At 47.4% G+C, this 16,672-nt stretch overlaps 1 protein-coding gene across 1 annotated transcript in view; it reads left to right on the top strand.

Moving 5' to 3' along the window:
- The window catches only part of LOC8037463 (fibrillin-2), a 190,786-nt gene that overhangs the window by 65,088 nt on the left and 109,026 nt on the right, over nucleotides 1-16,672 (top strand). Inside the window, 5 exon segments of the mRNA XM_042288940.1 lie at nucleotides 531-626; nucleotides 5,127-5,321; nucleotides 7,098-7,223; nucleotides 12,729-12,854; nucleotides 16,388-16,540. Of these exon segments, the coding sequence (XP_042144874.1) occupies nucleotides 531-626; nucleotides 5,127-5,321; nucleotides 7,098-7,223; nucleotides 12,729-12,854; nucleotides 16,388-16,540 (696 nt within the window).

Raw genomic sequence — 16,672 nt, forward strand, 5'->3', positions numbered from 1 at the left:
CGTTTGCTGGGCCACGCTACTTGAGCCAGCTGAGCACAGCTGGCAGCGGCACGAGCAAGACCACGAGGGGAACGTGATGGTGCTCGAGCCATCCCACTGTGAACCAATGTTTCGGCCACCCCACTACGGTGCCTGCATGTCTGTCTGTCTCAGGGTGAAGACATCCATTGTTGCACTGAATGTGCCAGCGCGTGACGCTCTCGCGCACTCGGTGCGTGACTTGGGCGGTAAGATGGCGTCTATGCATTAGCCAAAGCTACGCGCTCGAGCTGAGTGACACCGGATTGCGCGCACTTCAAAAGGCATAAAAAACAATTGAGCGGAAAAATGGATGAGATGTCACCACTCAAGCAAAGGCGCGCGTGTGTATGAAGGCACTTTACACCCCACGGGTGCGTGTCGCCATCTATTGGTTGAACTAACGCCTTGTTCAAGATGGCTGCCATGGGACCGCAGCCTTAACGTCGCTGACGTAACCTGGTATATTTCTCTGGTGGTGAGTGCTACAACGTGACAATTTAACCTTGCAGGTTTGTGCCGAGAGCCCTGTCAGAATGGAGGTCGCTGCATCGGCAAGGATCGATGTGCTTGCGTCTACGGCTACACAGGAAGACATTGTGAAAGGGGTAATGTAACACGTCATACTAGAGACGCATGAGTTGTCGGAAATGTTGGCTGACTCAGAGGTGCATAAAGTTGAGGGTTTCATCCCCTCCCCTCCCCACGGGGGGTTGCGACATAATGAAGCGCCAGGACTGTCATGTATCGTAGACTTTTGAGTTAAATTAGGTCTTTTTTTGCGTTCAATACCCAATGTACAGGACGTTCCCCACAACAAGGGAGCATGTTTTTCGGTCCGGGTAAATAAACTATGCATCATAGAAAGCTCAAACTTCGTGACAATGTGACGTTAGCGGTTGGGACAAAATGCGAAGGTGTGAGAACATGACGTCACCTGGATGAAGAGATAATTGAGAAAGATGAAATTTCTCTATGAGGGGCCGACGTCCACCTAAGCCTATTATTGTCAAAACTAGAAGTGACATTAATTATGGGCGCATGTGAGACTTGTATCAGTAAAGATCACTTGTCAGCAAGAAAGATTATATTGTTTTCTTTCTTGCTAATTTTTATTTTCAAAGAGATGTTACCATAGCCCACAATGTGATTTCTTGTTTTGATGATATTAGACTTAGGTGGACGTCCACTGGTAACGAAATTTTGTCTTTTCCCATTATTGTTTTCTTATTCAGGCAAAGCAATGTTCTCAAACTTTCGTGTTCTATTCCAACCGCTAGCGTCATATTCTGAGGGATTTTAAGCTTTCTGCGATTAATAGTTTATTTACCTGTGCCTAAAAACGCTCTTCTTTTTTTCACGGGAACGCCATGTACTTTGGTAGAGATAGCTGGTGCCCAGTTTGGCACAAAGAAGTAAAATTGTGGGTGCGAATACGAACAGTCGAACGGCAGATCTCGAAGAATATCGCTTGCTCAATAAACTCATGGGCCACTGTCGGGAGCATATCGGAGAGTTTAATTGGTATATGGTTATAATGGAAATTAAAGCAACCATACCATGGACATCCTGTGGAGCGGGAAAATAATGGAGTAACCGAAACAACGCAAATTACCTGTTGTGTTGTTCATTCCATTCTCACTCTCCAGGTTGACATTACCAATTTACATTTCATACTATTGACGTACATGTATGCTGAATAAGTTCATATGAGAGGATGAACAAGGAAATGCCGGTAGACGTCCATATATGATCCAAGAGATCGTGGACTGAAAAAGAATAGTTTTCGTCTAGCATAAAAAGTCGCTCTTATTAGCTTTTTTTTTTTTTTTTCTTTCACCCGCTTATCTCGAACTGTCTACTGTATAAGCGCCTAGACGTTCAGTCGCCGCGATGGGAGATGCGTGTGCCACATACAGGGTGTCACAGAAGTAAATTTACACGGTCTTTTTAACCTCAAAAATGAACTAGGCATCGCCGAACGCTTTCGGTTTCTGCCGCTCTTGGCAGCAGAAACCGAAAGCGGGCAAAAATGGGCTCCATTTTCCCATTAAAATTTTCAGAAAATCACTTATAACTTTTGATGAAGTTATCGGATCGGACTGAAACTTTGGCATCTGGTTGTGACCTCTAGCTCTACCTTTGGGCGGAGAATGAGCGTTCGGCGATGCCTAGTTTATTTTTGCGGTAAAAAAGACCGTGTGCATTTTATGTTATGACATCCTGTAGATGTCTTGCTCGTGACGTCGTCATGTCGTCGCACCATGCTGGGGGCCATTCCTATACTTTCCCCGGCAGAGAAAAAACAAATTCGATGGCGCGAAATGTATGCCCCAAAAGATGCGCCCGCTCGGCAGCAAGACCACCACAATGGCCGCCGATATGACGCCAGGGCAAGCCATGTAGAAACGTTACTAGAACAACTCAGTTGGGAAACTGACAAAGAGCCTGCTTGGAAAAAGTGGCTTTGATCCGTACTCGAGAACCGAACTAATGGCGATCGCAACGCCACCATTTCTCCCGCAGCGGCCACTCCGGGAACTGCACGTCTGCACATATCCGTTCAGGTCGAGTCGCGAAAGGTCCGGTGGCGCCATCTCGCAGTGTTATTTCGCAGTCGCAATATAAATTAACTTTCATGTTTTGACTAGTCGCTAAAGGGTGGCGCTGTTGTCGTATTTGGTTTGGTCTCGGTGGACGCGAGCGGTCCGGGTTTCAGGGGTGAGTTTCCCAACTGAGTGTTTTAGTCGCTGATCTCTGCCAATTGCTGGATCGCGCTTCCCAGCTTGTTCGCTGCAGCGCGAGTGAAGCCACTGGATGGCCATCTTGCTCGTAGACGATTTGCGGTATTGCTAGCGTTGCAGAGGCTGGCGGCAGCGTGCTATAGACACGTTTTTTAGTCGTTCGTCGTCATTCACCGAAGGCGTTTTTTAAGACCCTGTGTAACTGTTGAGACTTGCCGTTGTGAACATGTGGGAAATTTTACGAAAGCGCAGTACCACAGGAAAAAGGCACAACTCGTCAAAAGCAAGTTTTACCGGTCTCGTGGCGGGATCAAAGCTTCCTTGGCCCGCTGAAGTGCTGCGTCTCTGTGCCTTCGCACGCTTGAATACCGATCAAGAATAGGCGCCGTGTGGATGTGTTTTGCGAGTGCAATGTGCATAAAGCCGTATGTAAAGGCACAACTCGTCGAAAGCAAGTGTTGCCGGTCTCGCGGCCTGATCAAAGCTTCCTTGGCACGCCGAAGTGCTGCGTCTCTGTGCCTTCGCACGCTCGGATACCGATCAAGATTCGTTTCGGCGCAGTGTGGATGTGTTTTGAAAGTGCAATGTGCGTAAAGCCGTATATACGGTTGGGCAGCGTTTTACTTTTACTCTGACTATTGTAACCTGCGTCACTCGTGGTCCAAAAACGAGCTTGATCCAGTGTCCAGTGGCGACGGAAGAGGGGGGGGGGGGGGGGGAGGGAGGGGAAAAAGGCGGCATCAGCGGAGCGTTTTTTTTTTTTTAGAGCGCAGCTCTTAGGCGCCCGTTTCCGGCTTGAGAAGCGTCGGCGTCGCCGTCGGCGTAACCCTCGTAGCCCTCGTGAGGGTTACAAGGGTTACTCTCGTAACCCTCACGAGGGTTACGAGGGTTAGTGACCCTCAGAAGGGTTACCCTCACGAGGGTCACGAGTGTTATGAGAGTTACCCTCAAGAGGGATATGAGAGTTACCCTCACGAGGGTCACGAGAGTTACCCTCACAAGGGTTACAAGGGTTACCCTCACGAGGGTCACGAGGGTTACCCTCACGAGGGCCGCGAGCGTTACCCTCACGAGGGTCATGAGGGTTACCCCCTTAGGTAACGTGGCCCCGTCATGTCACGTGACCCCCTGTGGTCACGTGACCCTCCTCGTGTCACATGACCCCCTGATGTCACGTGAGCCCCCTGAGGTCACGTGACCTCAGGGGGTCACCTATCCCTCAGTACCCTTCCATCCTACCCCAGTACCCTTCCATTCTCCTCCTCAAGAGCTGCGCTCTAATCTGGCTTTACAGGGAGTTGTATACGGCTTTCATTTTTAGAGCGCAGCTCTTAGGCGCCCGTTTCCGGCTTGAGCGGCGTCGCCGTCGCCGTAACCGCGCGGTGCATTATGGGTAAATTTCCCCACTAAATCTAGCTGAAACATTTCCCTGCTAAATCATCTAGCGGAAAAATTTCCCCATTAAATCTTTGCGGGAAAATTTCCCCACTAAATCTAGCGGAAAAATTTCCCCGCTAAATTATCTAGCGGAAAAATTTCCCCGCTAAATTTAGCGGAAAAATTTCCCCGCTAAATCTAGCGAAAAAATTTCTTCGCTAAATCTAGCGGAAAAATTTCTCCGCTAAATCTAGTGGAGAAAATTCCCCGCTAAATTTAGCGGAAAAATTTCCCCGCTAAATCTAGTGGAAAATTTTCCCCACTAAATCTAGCGGGAAAATATCTCTAGGGGGCCACGTGACCTGGGGGTCACGTGACCCCCCGTCGAGGTCACGTGACCCCCCCCCCCCCCGAGAACACGTGACCCTCAGTACCCTTCCCTCCTCCTGCTCAAGAGCTGCGCTCTAATTCGGCGTTACAGGGAGTTGTAAACGGCTTTCATTTTTTTTTATTAGACGTTTATGCAATCAAATCAGTAGTACGAAATCTTTATTTCTGTTGTGGCTTTTTCCTGCTGCAATGCGCTTTCGTAAAAATTTCCACGTGTTCTCAGCGACAAGTCTCAACCCTTACACAGTGTCTTAGACATCTTCTTCGACGAACGACGACGAACAAATAGAAAACCTGTCTTCAGCACGCTGCCGACAGCCTCTGTAACGCTAGCAAAACCACAAATCGTCTACGAGCAAGATGGCCGTCCGGTGGCTTCACTCGCGGGAGCGAGAAGCGTGATCCAGCAATTGCCATTGAGACCAGTGGTTTTAGTAACGTTGCTATGCATCCACCAACTCAACTCCCTGACGTCACGCCACTGTGGTGGCGCTCCTGTCACTTCTGCGCATGCGCGGTGCCCACACCTGGTGTGAGCGAACTCGCGCTTGTTTGTAAACATATATAACGTTGTGGATGTGGTTGTGTTTCGCACAGACTACCGAACCGGGCCGTGCTTCCGGAAGCTCCGGCAATCCTTTTGCTCCGACCAGCTTGCCGGAGTGGTGTGCACGCGCCAGCTGTGCTGCGCCACCGTGGGTGTCGCCTGGGGACACCCCTGCGAGGGCTGCCCGTCTCAGCTGGAGTGCGACAAGGGATACATCACCAACATTCACTCAAGAGGATGCCAAGGTGATTGGGACACCCTCGAGGGCGCGTTGCTTTGTCTTCTTTTAGGCAATTTTCATCTGAGCCGCCATCGAGGAAAAGCTCCGGCCTTTGGGTCCCCAGTTCGAATCCCGGCCGAGGTGCCCGTCATCTGACGGAGGCTTATTGCCGAGAAGGCGTCGTGTAAAGGCCCGTTCACACTCTTGCGACCGAGTACGACTGAGAGAGACGAGATCTCTTAGAAGTTCTTAAATGTTTTTAGAATGAGGGAACACACTGGCATTGTGGCGCCATCTATGCGGTGACCCTGGAACTGCATTTCACAAGAGCGAAGGTTTTGCGGGATTTCCGAGGTCAAATGTGCGTAATACCCATAGAAAGACTCGTTTATAGCATTGACAAAAGTTTTTCGAGCCAAGAAAGAAAGGATAATGCGCGAGAAATAAAAAAAAAAAAGTATGCCGGACCGCCGAGTTTACACTGCTTCCCAATAGATGGCGCCTGTGTTTTCTCTGGTTTAAGAAGTCTTAAGGAACCCAGGTTTAAAGGCCCGTTCACACTCTTGCTACCGAGTACGACCGAGAGAGACCAGACCGGTTTTTAAGCCTCTTACGATCTCTTAGGACCAGCTCCGCTACCGCGCATCCGGTCCTAAGAAGTCGCAAAAGGCTTAAAAACCGGTCTGGTCTCTTTCGGTCGTACTCGGTTGCAAGAGTGTGAACGGGCCTTGAGGCTCGTTCACACTCTTGCAACCGAGTACGACCGAGAGAGGCAAGACCGGTTTTTAATCCTTTTGCGACTTCTTAGGACCAGGCGCGCTGCTGCGGAGCTGGTCCTAAGACGTCGTAAGAGGATTAAAAACCGGTCTGGTCTCTCTCGGTCGTACTCGGTTGCAAGAGTGTGAACGAGCCTTTAAGAGGTCGCAAGAGTGTGAACGGGCCTTAAGATTTCGGTTGCACATCAAAAGATCCCCGGGTTATTCGAGTTAATCCTCTGTCCTCCGCTAAGGCGTGTCAGATGGCCTTCGTTTGCTTGGCACGCAAAAAAAAAAATAAAAAATAAAGAAAGAAGGAAGGAAAAACATTAAACAAAATTTGATTTGATGACAACAAACTTTTGTCGAATCTAAGGTTTTACTTTGTACAGGGAGATTCGACTCAACCTCCGAAATTTAGGAAAGGTCGACAAAGTTCGACTTATGAGCAGTGTTGCCCGACTTCTGCACAAAATTTTCGAATTTTGAGGGGCGAATGATTTATAAAGTTGTTCAGTTCACATTTCATAAAAAGACTGTCAATATTTGCTCGACATAAAAACAGACATGCGTACTATCGTGGACAATATAAGCTGCAGCAGTCCTTCATCCTTTTCTGGAGTGCCTGTACGTTTGCAAAAACGCTTCGGTACAAACCGTTCTGTCAAACGCGAAGTTTAGCTTCAGTTCTTGAAACTAAATGACAAATCGAAGGATAATAATAGCGAGATGGCAGATGCAGAGAAAGGTCGGACTGGATGTTGCAACATCCATTATCCGCGGGGGGTTCTTTTAGTGTTACAATGAAACAATATACCCACCCTATATTGCACGGCTCCACCGCCAGGCGGCGTCAGCCCGTTTTCAATTTTCCCGTACAAGCATTATATTCGACCTTCAGTCGAACTCTCGTCGAACTTTTGCGATCAAAGTTCGCTAAAGTCGAACCTGCTCGAACCTCGACGGGTTCGCGATATCCCGAGTCTCGCTGCTCCCTCAGCTGTTCGGTCTGGCTAACTGTTCTCCCATTCGTTTCCTTCTTACAGATGTCAATGAATGTGAGGCCATTCCCGGTTTATGTGACGAGGGCATCTGTGTCAACACGCCCGGGTCCTTTCGCTGCGAGTGCAAAGAAGGTTACGAGAGAAACGAACGCAGCCACAAGTGTGAAGGTGAGGAGAGGCGGGTGACGTCCTTGCCGTGTCTGAATCGCAGTTACCTTAGTGCTAACTTTAAAACAATACGAATTTGACTAACGTCGACGTTTGGGCTAGTTGGTATTGCATGGTTAAAAAAATGAAAGAACAGCGCAGAACTCGTTCGTCTACCTCCTCGTTCTTGTCCGTGTCTTTGAGCTCTGTGTGTGTGTGTGTGTGCGCGCAAGTGTGTGTGTGTGCGTGTGTTTTAACCTTAAAACAATAAGAGAATTCAGGAAATACATAGCACACTCACCGTCTGTTTGACGCATTATGACAGAAGGAAAGACAAACAGAGTACGTAACGGCCTATAATTTTTTGTGTGTGTTCGTTTCATCTTTCGTGTGTCCTCAGCTCATAATGATAATAAATGGGTTGCTTCAAGCGTATGGGCAACGTTTTAGTCGACCCCGAACGTAGACCGGAACGTACCCCCATTTCTCATCTCCGCGCCGTGCAATCTCAGATATTCGATCGTGAGGTCTCCTAGGATTTTCTGAAAAGGTCCATTAACCTGCGATGCATTTGTGTTCCCTAATCTTTTTTTTTTTTTTTTTGCTTTTTATTTGTGATAACTTGGAATAAACATTATAGTTGGTAAAATGCACACAAGCTGAACGAGCCAACACGAGTAAAAAAAATCAAAGTGGCTCAGCTGAACGCGGGATATGTGCCAATTATATATTTCAAACTATAACAGAACGTAGGAATCAAATAGTCATTATATCAAAATTATTTTCAAATTAAGTCAAATGACTTCAAATATTGAACTTGTAGTCATTCTGAAGTTCTAATCTTATATTATACAGCTGTAAATTTCTTTAAAGCCCGACTTGTTTTAGAACATCAGAATCAAAAATTAGTATATATCTTCTCATGGAGCAATTGAGAGCGCGGGCTCTGGCAGCCACAATAGTTCCTAAGTGCACGCAAATCCAGCAGTGCATACGCGGTACCGGTCATACAATGATCTGATTCTCGCGTTCATTATGACAAGAAGTGACAGAATCTGTGAATGGCAGAGTACACGAATAATGATTGATGTAGGATTCAAAGGGGGGGGGGGGGGGGGGGGCTTCTTCGTGAGCTAGTAAAGCAGGCATTTGTCAAGGTGTGTTGTGTAAGATAATATTTACGTACGGATTAGGCACTAAATGAGAACTTTGCACCGGGTGCAAGCTATCTAAGGACAAACCTTCTTTTTTTTCTCTCAATCTTTTTTTTTTTTTTTTTTTGAGGATTTAACGCCGGGTGTGGAAAATACAGTATTCCCTGCTGCTCGCGGTCAAACGACGACCGGACTGTAAAGGGTGCTTCACCGCACTGACTATATCATTGCTAGGAAGCGGCAGAGGGAGGAGCCGCAAAGGCTTGCGCTGACAAGCAAGCGAAGGCAGTCACGACTCGCGAGACTGCAATTAAGAAAAACGCTTTTCATTCCTGTCAAACAACCCGTACAAAAAAAAAGTCAGTTGAATTAATCTTTATTAGCAATGTTTAGACGGCAAGAGTATCTTTCGCCGCCTAAAAAAAAAAGAAAAGAAAAAGTTAAGGCTTGTGCACACAGTTTTCAGTGTTTTCACCTTTGACTTTGACTACGTGACAGTCACCTCATTCATGCTCCGTATATTGCCTGCAGAACTACTCCTTGAATTGGTTGGCATCCGCGAAGCTTGGCAACCAATTCAAGGAGTTGATTCCCATGGCGATTCTCGCGATCCTAACTCGCTAACTCGACGGAAGTTCTCGTAACGATGTCTGAAAACACGTTTATTAACGCATGACTGGCACGACATTCAACCCTTGCGCGAACAAGTCTAGCGGTCAAATGCTACTGTGGGGACGGGCTTTGAACAGAGATGCAAATTCTCCCCTTTGGCACGTCTCACTCGTACAGCGTCGACCGAGAAATTTCACTCCATAAGTCGAGCTCACTAAAGCCTCACGTTGCGCCAAGGCCCCCGTGTGCCGCGATCCCTGAGCTGGACCATTGAAAAGAGGGGGGGGGGGGGGGGGGGGGGGGGGGGTCAGACCACGACTGTTCTTGCACTCCTCCAGAGACCGAGACAAAAAAAACTGGCCATTGTCGCTTAAAAAGAAAAAAAAAGGTTTTGTGTATGTTTATACAGCCTAGAACTTGGTCTGCCTCAATGGGCGACGAGCCACCCAGCTCTAAATGACAAATTCGGCCAGTGCAGTACAACGTCGCTTTCGTAAAGCAATAAAAAGCGAAAAAAAAAAATCCGCGGTCGTTGATCACTTTTATTACGCTCAGCCGGTTCCTAAAACAACGCCGTGACATGGAAAGGCCTTCATCTTCGCTTTGGTGCGGGAGTTCGTCGGTTCCGAGGACAAAATCTACAAACTCCGTCATTGCTTTGTCGGTCGCCATGAAACCCAATGACCAACTCGAGCCTCGAGGAAAATATCGAGGTATAGCTCCGAAGGTATACCTTGAGATTGTTGAGCGAATTGGAGAGTATTTCCTCACCCGACTGGAGTTTCGAGTTGAGTTCGAACTATGAAGCGCAAAACCCTCCTCAAGAGTTTGAGTGCAGTTTCGAGTCGAGTAGCGTTTAAGAATACGGCCATAAGTTGTTTCTTTTTCTTCAAAGTATGTACCTTTGAATGTATACTATATGCAATTTCTTCTTCTGTACATTGCAAACTAATGTAAAATTCCGTCTCCCAGTTCCGTCTATGTTACCACTGAGAGTTCGAGAACACAAAGAAAAAAAACAGTGAACGCACCACAAAGCCGATAGGTAGCTGTTTTGTTATTTTCCTACGTTCATTGCATTCTAAAATCCCAAAACGATAAACAAACATGAACCACTCCTTCTATTCACGGACACAAAACAATTGTTGCATATCTTCTTTTGTTTTTAATAAGCTTTATCGATAACGTGGTACTACAGTCCGTAGAATATAGATGCATAAAGGTTAAAATTTTAAAGGGTTGCGGACCATAAATGGATTTCATTTTTCCAAGACAGTTCGTTATAACGGACGTGATGAATTTCGTTAATGGCAGATTATGTTAATTATGATTTTTGTGTAATACAAGCTTCTTCGTGAGGTAATTATAGCAGGCTCTTCTGTAGGTGTGCTGTGTATGGGCAGTTCTTATATGTTATACAAGAAGACACAGTCTTGTTTCACCCAAAATTTCCCCCCAAAACTATACATCAATTTTTTTTTTTTTGCAGGGGCGCATAGTTTTTTTTATAATAATAATAATAATAAATAATTATAATAAACTTCATTTCCCATTTACAAAACTTCTAGAGACACTCACTATTCGAGTTAAAACAGACTTTTTCCTGGACATCTCACAAAGCCTCTCGTCAATCCCGGATTTCACCGCGCGGCGCGAGGAATTGTAGGGCCGTTCCGAAGTATACGCTCGTGTGCGCTTCGTACACCCTGGAAATTACTGAATTTTGACTCTCTTACCGCTGTGCCAAATCGAAAACACGAAGAAAAAAAAAAAAAAGAGCGAGCCCACCACACAGCCGATAGGTACCTGTATTGCTATCGTCTTGCTTTCTTTCCGTTCTGAAATCCCAAAACGCTAAACAAACGCGAACCACTCCTATTCATGGTAACTCCTTCACGTGCCGTACTTCGAAGGGCCGTGGTGCGTTGAAAAGACAATAAAATGGTCCGTTGACATGCCATAAGCAGAAGGATGAAAATTTTTCAGCGGAACGTTACCTTCCGAGTTAGACCCTTTTCAAAAGTCCATCGAGCAACAATGGCGGTCGCCATTGTTTGTCCTTTTAGACTTGGGCTAGGTGGCGCAAACTACCTTCCGTTACAAAGGGTATATATAGCCTTTGACGTCCATCCATGGACACAAAGCGCGTGATTGGATCCGAGTCCTCGCCGAACGCTGACGTCACACCCGCTCTCGGTACGAGCTGAGCCGAGCTCACGCAGAACGATGACGCAGCCCTCGTGACCAATATATACATGCTCGGAGTATGTGAGCAAGCAGTGGCGGACAGGCGTTGGAGTGGACTTTTGAAAAGGATCTCTCCGTCTTTTCGTCTATTTCGCCGCTACTTAAAACAGGTGTGCAACAATTTCAGTGCCTCGCTTAAATAATTTGGGAGTTGGTGTCTCGACCTTTCTTAAAGGCCGACGTACACTTCGCGCTTTCCCCTTTTGACCGCCTCCTGCTTTCCTATATCCCCTCCACTTTTTACCTTGCTCCAACCTGGCTCCCCTCAAAGCTTAGGAGAGGGGGATTGCTAAGGGATTATCTTCCCTGCAGAAATTCGAGGTTGTACGGCGGCCTTTAAGTAAAGAAGAAAAAACCGCTTTTGCAGTTTTTATTTAAACAAATTGACAAATATTGGGGTTTTCGGCACCTCCCAACTCCCTCACAATCTTTGGAGTCACGTGCGCTGTGACGTGAATGGGGGACGCGCGGGGTTCCGGTGGAGGTCTCTATCTCTAGTGCCACCAGTGAGCAGCGAGAACTCACCCGCTCGCGACCACGTGCTTGCGCAGCGCGATCAACATGATGAAAGAAGCACTGTCTCGTCCGGGTCCGGCCATCCCCGTCTGGCTCTGCCCCCGTCTCCCTCCGGCTTTTGGCGGCTGTTCGGGCAGCATATAGAGCTGACGGTTTTTGTTGACCTCGGATAAATGGCGCCACTAAAACTCCGTATAATAAAAGGTGTGTTGGTTAAACCAGGTTTTTGACGCATTTAATTCATGTTGGAACGACAAGATTTATAGAAAAATTACCTTTTATCGAGCAGGTATTTGCACAACTTCCTATCTTTTTACAAGTCCCCCATTGACGTCACGCCGGGTGGTTTTCATGGCCGCCGCTCGGGAAATATTCTATTTTTTGCCTCCCGATTACGCGGTGGGATTGCAACATTTCGAAGGAAGGAGATGTGTTTTCTGAGCTTTGTGACAAAATAAACAATGGCAAAAGTAGAAGATGGAAATTCTTTCAACGTTAAAATCGTTGCACAGCTCCTTTAAAGAAACTATACATAGGTTGCACTGACGTCACGTCGCATATTTTTGGCCTCCATGTAAGAGGAGGAGAGGGAAGCTGCTTTTGTAAGAATTTTGAGTGACGGGCTAATCTTCTCTAATCTTCTGGGGGGGAGAATAGCGACGACTGGGGCAAATCCGGGCGGCACAAAAGGGGGCCCTGATAAGAGCGGAGGTTCTTCTCGACCTCCTCTCTGGTGGTCATCGGAGCGCCCTTTGAATGACGTCACGTGCAAGCCATGTATAGTCCGTTGCAACTCAAGAAGGTTGGGGCGAGGGTAAGACGAGCCGGGGAGGAGGAAGCAGACGGAACGCTTAAAGGGAGAAGGAGGTTTCACCCTCTGCTTCCTCCTCCCCGGCCTACTTTTCCTCGCCCAACCTTCTTGAGTTGCAACGGACTATAGCCAGTGCGTGGCAGAGCTTTGAAAATTCTGACCTGTAATATGGCGTCCGTTTTCTAGATATTGACGAGTGTCTTCGTGACTTGGACGTCTGCAACGGCGGCCACTGCATCAACACGGCCGGCAGCTACTACTGCCTCTGCAACTCCGGGACGGTACCCAGTCGAGACAGAAAGACGTGTCTAGGTGAGTCAATTTAATCACACTATTCGAAACGTGCATTCACCCTTGTAATGAAAATTCGATATCCTTTAGGTACCAGCGGCGTAGCGGGAAATATTTTCAAGGGGGGGGGGGGGGGGGGTCTTTTTTTTATTTTTGTCGCGGTGTAGTAGTCGATGTACTGTACAATTCACGGGGTACGGACGAGGCCGTCTTCAACCCCTCCGGTTGGCTAGAAAAATTCGGTAGTCATTCAATATTTGTCTTCCTTTACTAAAAATGAAAGACGTTTAGAAATCTCTGTAATGCGAAATTAGAGCGCAGCTCTTGAGGAGGTGGGGGAAGGGTACGGAGGAGAGAGTATGCGCCTCCTCCTCCTCCTCCTTTTTCTGTTTTCCCCTTCCTCTCCTCCTGCCGCTGAATTTGTTCATGGTTGACGTGGCACGAGAGTCGTGACGTCATTTTCCCCGCTAAATTTAGCGGGGGAACTGAATTGGCGTTAAGGTCCCCATGGTACGTCAATTTCCCCGCTAACTTTAGTGGGGAAACGTCCCACACAATGCAACGCGCGTGGTTACCCCGACGGTGACGGCGACCCCCCTCAACCCGGAAACAGGCACCCTAAGAGCTGCGCTCGAAAAAAAACAACCTTGGGGGGGAGAGGGGGGAGGGGGGGATTGACCCCTTAAACCATTCCCCTACCTACGTCACTGTTAGGTACTATGTAGGTTTTAATGAATATTTGCTCAATTCAGTTGACACTAAGGAGCTATGTATGTTGCAGAGTTGTAGAGTATACACTCCACCATATGCAGAAAGTTCTCAATTTCCCGGGGAGGAAGGCGGGGGGGGGGGGGGGGGGTGTGGCCCGCCGAGCCCGCCTTAATCTCCCCCACATATATATGTATATATCTTAAGGAAGTTGTATAGACTATGTAGCATATGAAGGCTTTAACGAACATCAAGGAAGCTCAGCGAAGTGTTCGCTCAAGAGTCCGTTCACACGTGCATGTCGGAGCTGGCGCACTGCAGCTATGGGAGCCACAGCCACCTGCCTTAGTAGCCGAGTTAGGCCTTTTGGTGGTGACGCGCAATCCGAACAAGCTCCATCATCCAACGCGTGTTTCCTAAGATAGTCGTCGCATTTGATTTGTGGTAATTGTAATTAGCGCATCCGCTCAACTGAACTGGAGCATCTTTCGAAAACAAAACTAAACTAGGAAGCACTACGTCAGCATGCAAAATACCAGATTTCGTATATTAGGACGATCTTAAATCACCATGCAATTAACACCAACAATTCTTTTTTTCCCAAGAAAATTAAAACGAGGAAGGAAGGTGTTAATCTAAATTGTGCCTTACCGTTTAGTGTAAAAGCGTTTATTCTCGCGGCGGCCCCAATTTTTCGCGGATCAGCAGGCAAAGGAACATATTAGCGATCACTAAATTTCGGTAATTCAGGAGGCCGCAACTCAGGTCTTCTAGAGACCGGTATTTCCGCGTACCCCTAAATTTGGCGATGTTTTCAACTCGCGAAATTCGCGAAAATCGGGGACCCGCAAAATTAAAGGGTATTACAATATTAGCCTAATTTGGCCTAGAGGGCTGCACAGCGGTCGCTTTGCACGCGGCTCCCATACATTTTCAATCCGCTGGCGGGGCCGGTGAGAAGGAGAGAGGGGCTGGTAATAGTTACAAAAATTTGTCCACTGACCAGCTCTGGTCACTCAGTGACCAGAGCTGGTAAATGTATGAAATTTTTCGTTTATCCACTGGGCGCCAGCTATTGATATATGCAGGCACCAGGGCGCACACATGAGATTAATGAAGTGCACCCAGAGGTTCCAGAGGTGATGGTACTTGCTTATCCGAAGAGCTCGGGAGAAAGGGGAGGGGTTTTGGTGCCCGAACCCTTCCGTAGTCGGCGCCTATGCACTTCACAAATCTTTTGACGCGAGCAAGCCTTGTCAATTTTCTCGATTTTGTCTCAGTTTTGAAGGAATACTAACCAAAGTGGTGCACATTGATGCACCCTTTCGAAGTAAAGTGCGGAAGAGCGACGAAGTCGTGCTCGGGGCTAACAGTCTTGCGCAGTGTACTTCTTTTAAATGGCCAAGGAGCACTTTCGAAGGCTTCTAGGTGTCAGTCGTTTTATACCGTTAGTGCCTGTAGAAGTCCTAGAATAATTGTTGTAGTTTCGACCGCAGCTATAAAGCTGCCATTGGTACTGGCCACCAAACTCCGCTAATTAAACAGTGAGTGAATTTAAGTATGAATTAAATAATGTGTGTGGTTTTTTATTGTTTTTTTTTTTTTTTTTTGCAATCACTTACGGGTTTTGTGACTGGCAGTTTGTTCCCGAAGTAATTGTTTTTCTTCAACTACCTTACTTTTAGGAATTTTTTAGTCTTCGTTGAAACGACCACCATATATGGTAGAACGTTAGGTGAGTTGGTGGAACATAAATCTTCAACTTAGAAACTCTAACCAAGCTTTATTAAAAAGCAAAAAATCCCGACGTTTCGGAACCAACTCGGTCCCTTGATCACGGGTGACTGTTTTTGTCCCGCGGAACGGCCTGCCCACGAACCCGAACACCCCCGGGTGTTTTCCGGATTATCCCTCTTAACCCCGAAACGTAGCTGCTGGGAAGGGTCCCCGTCGACCGGTTTATGTTGCCACGTGTGCATTGAATATGCCACGACTCCAACAGGAGGCGCCTCCGCCAGTTTTTCTCCGTTCCGAGGATGGAGCTGTTGTCAAGGTCGATGGAGTGGTTCGTCTTCTCGACGTGTTCGGCCAGCGCGCTTCCCTCCACATTTTTCTTCGCGATGTCGTAGCGGTGGCGCCGCAGGCGCTCTGGATAGTTTTTGGTTTCCCCAACGTACGACGCGGGGCAGTCACCGCAGGGAATTTTATAAACCAGTCCCTGTGTGCTCTCCCTCGGGGGGCGATCCTTTGGCAGGGGGAGAAGGCCGCCGATGGTCGAGACTGGCTTGTGTGATACCGCTATGCCGTACTGTCGCAGTACTCGGGCGAGAACCTCGCTTGTGCCCTTGATGTAGGGTACACACACGCGGGTGGAGGGAGGGGGGGGGGGGGGGGGGGGGGGGGCGTCTTGGGTTGAAGGGGTGCGTCGAATTTTTTTTTTTTTTAGACGTCGTGAACAGGCAAACCTCAACATGTTTAAAGAAAAAATAAAACAACGCTCCCCCCCCGTCCCCCCCCCCCCAAAAAAAAAAACAACAACAACAACAAAAAACATTGGTGGGCAAGAAGAAGTGCACAGAGTGCTGTTTGTACACTTCGTCTTCTTGTCCTTTGTTGTTGTTTTTTTTTTTGTTTTCTTTGGCCCTGTTGTATTTCTTTTTTAAGCACGACCACTATATAATTTGTTCACTTTGTAGCCATGTTTCCTTCATTTAAAATTGTGTTTTTTATGTAATGGTGATTTTCGGCTCAGCTTTCATTATCACCGTTTTCATGTTCCCATTGTAATTTGTTGTCTCTACTAAAAAGGTATCTTGTAAAAAAAAAAATTTAATTAAATGTTTCAGACACTAGCCAGGAGTACTGCTACACAGAATACCGAGGACTGGGACAGTGCAGACATCCCCTACCAGTGCGGCTCACCAAGGTGGAGTGCTGCTGCCGCGACGATAAAACTGGATGGGGTGAACCCTGCGAACGCTGCCCCAGGAACGGCACTGGTACGTTGATGACTGCTTTTCATATATTTGTTTTCTCCTTCATCTAAAAATTCAGTCATGAGAAGTAGACATCTCGCACACTTGGAGGTGTAGAATTAAACGTCGGGAACAGGCAAAGCTCAAAACATTAAA

The sequence above is a fragment of the Ixodes scapularis genome, unplaced genomic scaffold, assembly GCF_016920785.2.
Source record: "Ixodes scapularis isolate PalLabHiFi unplaced genomic scaffold, ASM1692078v2 PGA_scaffold11__112_contigs__length_91849675, whole genome shotgun sequence".
Classification (NCBI taxonomy): Eukaryota; Metazoa; Arthropoda; class Arachnida; order Ixodida; family Ixodidae; genus Ixodes; species Ixodes scapularis.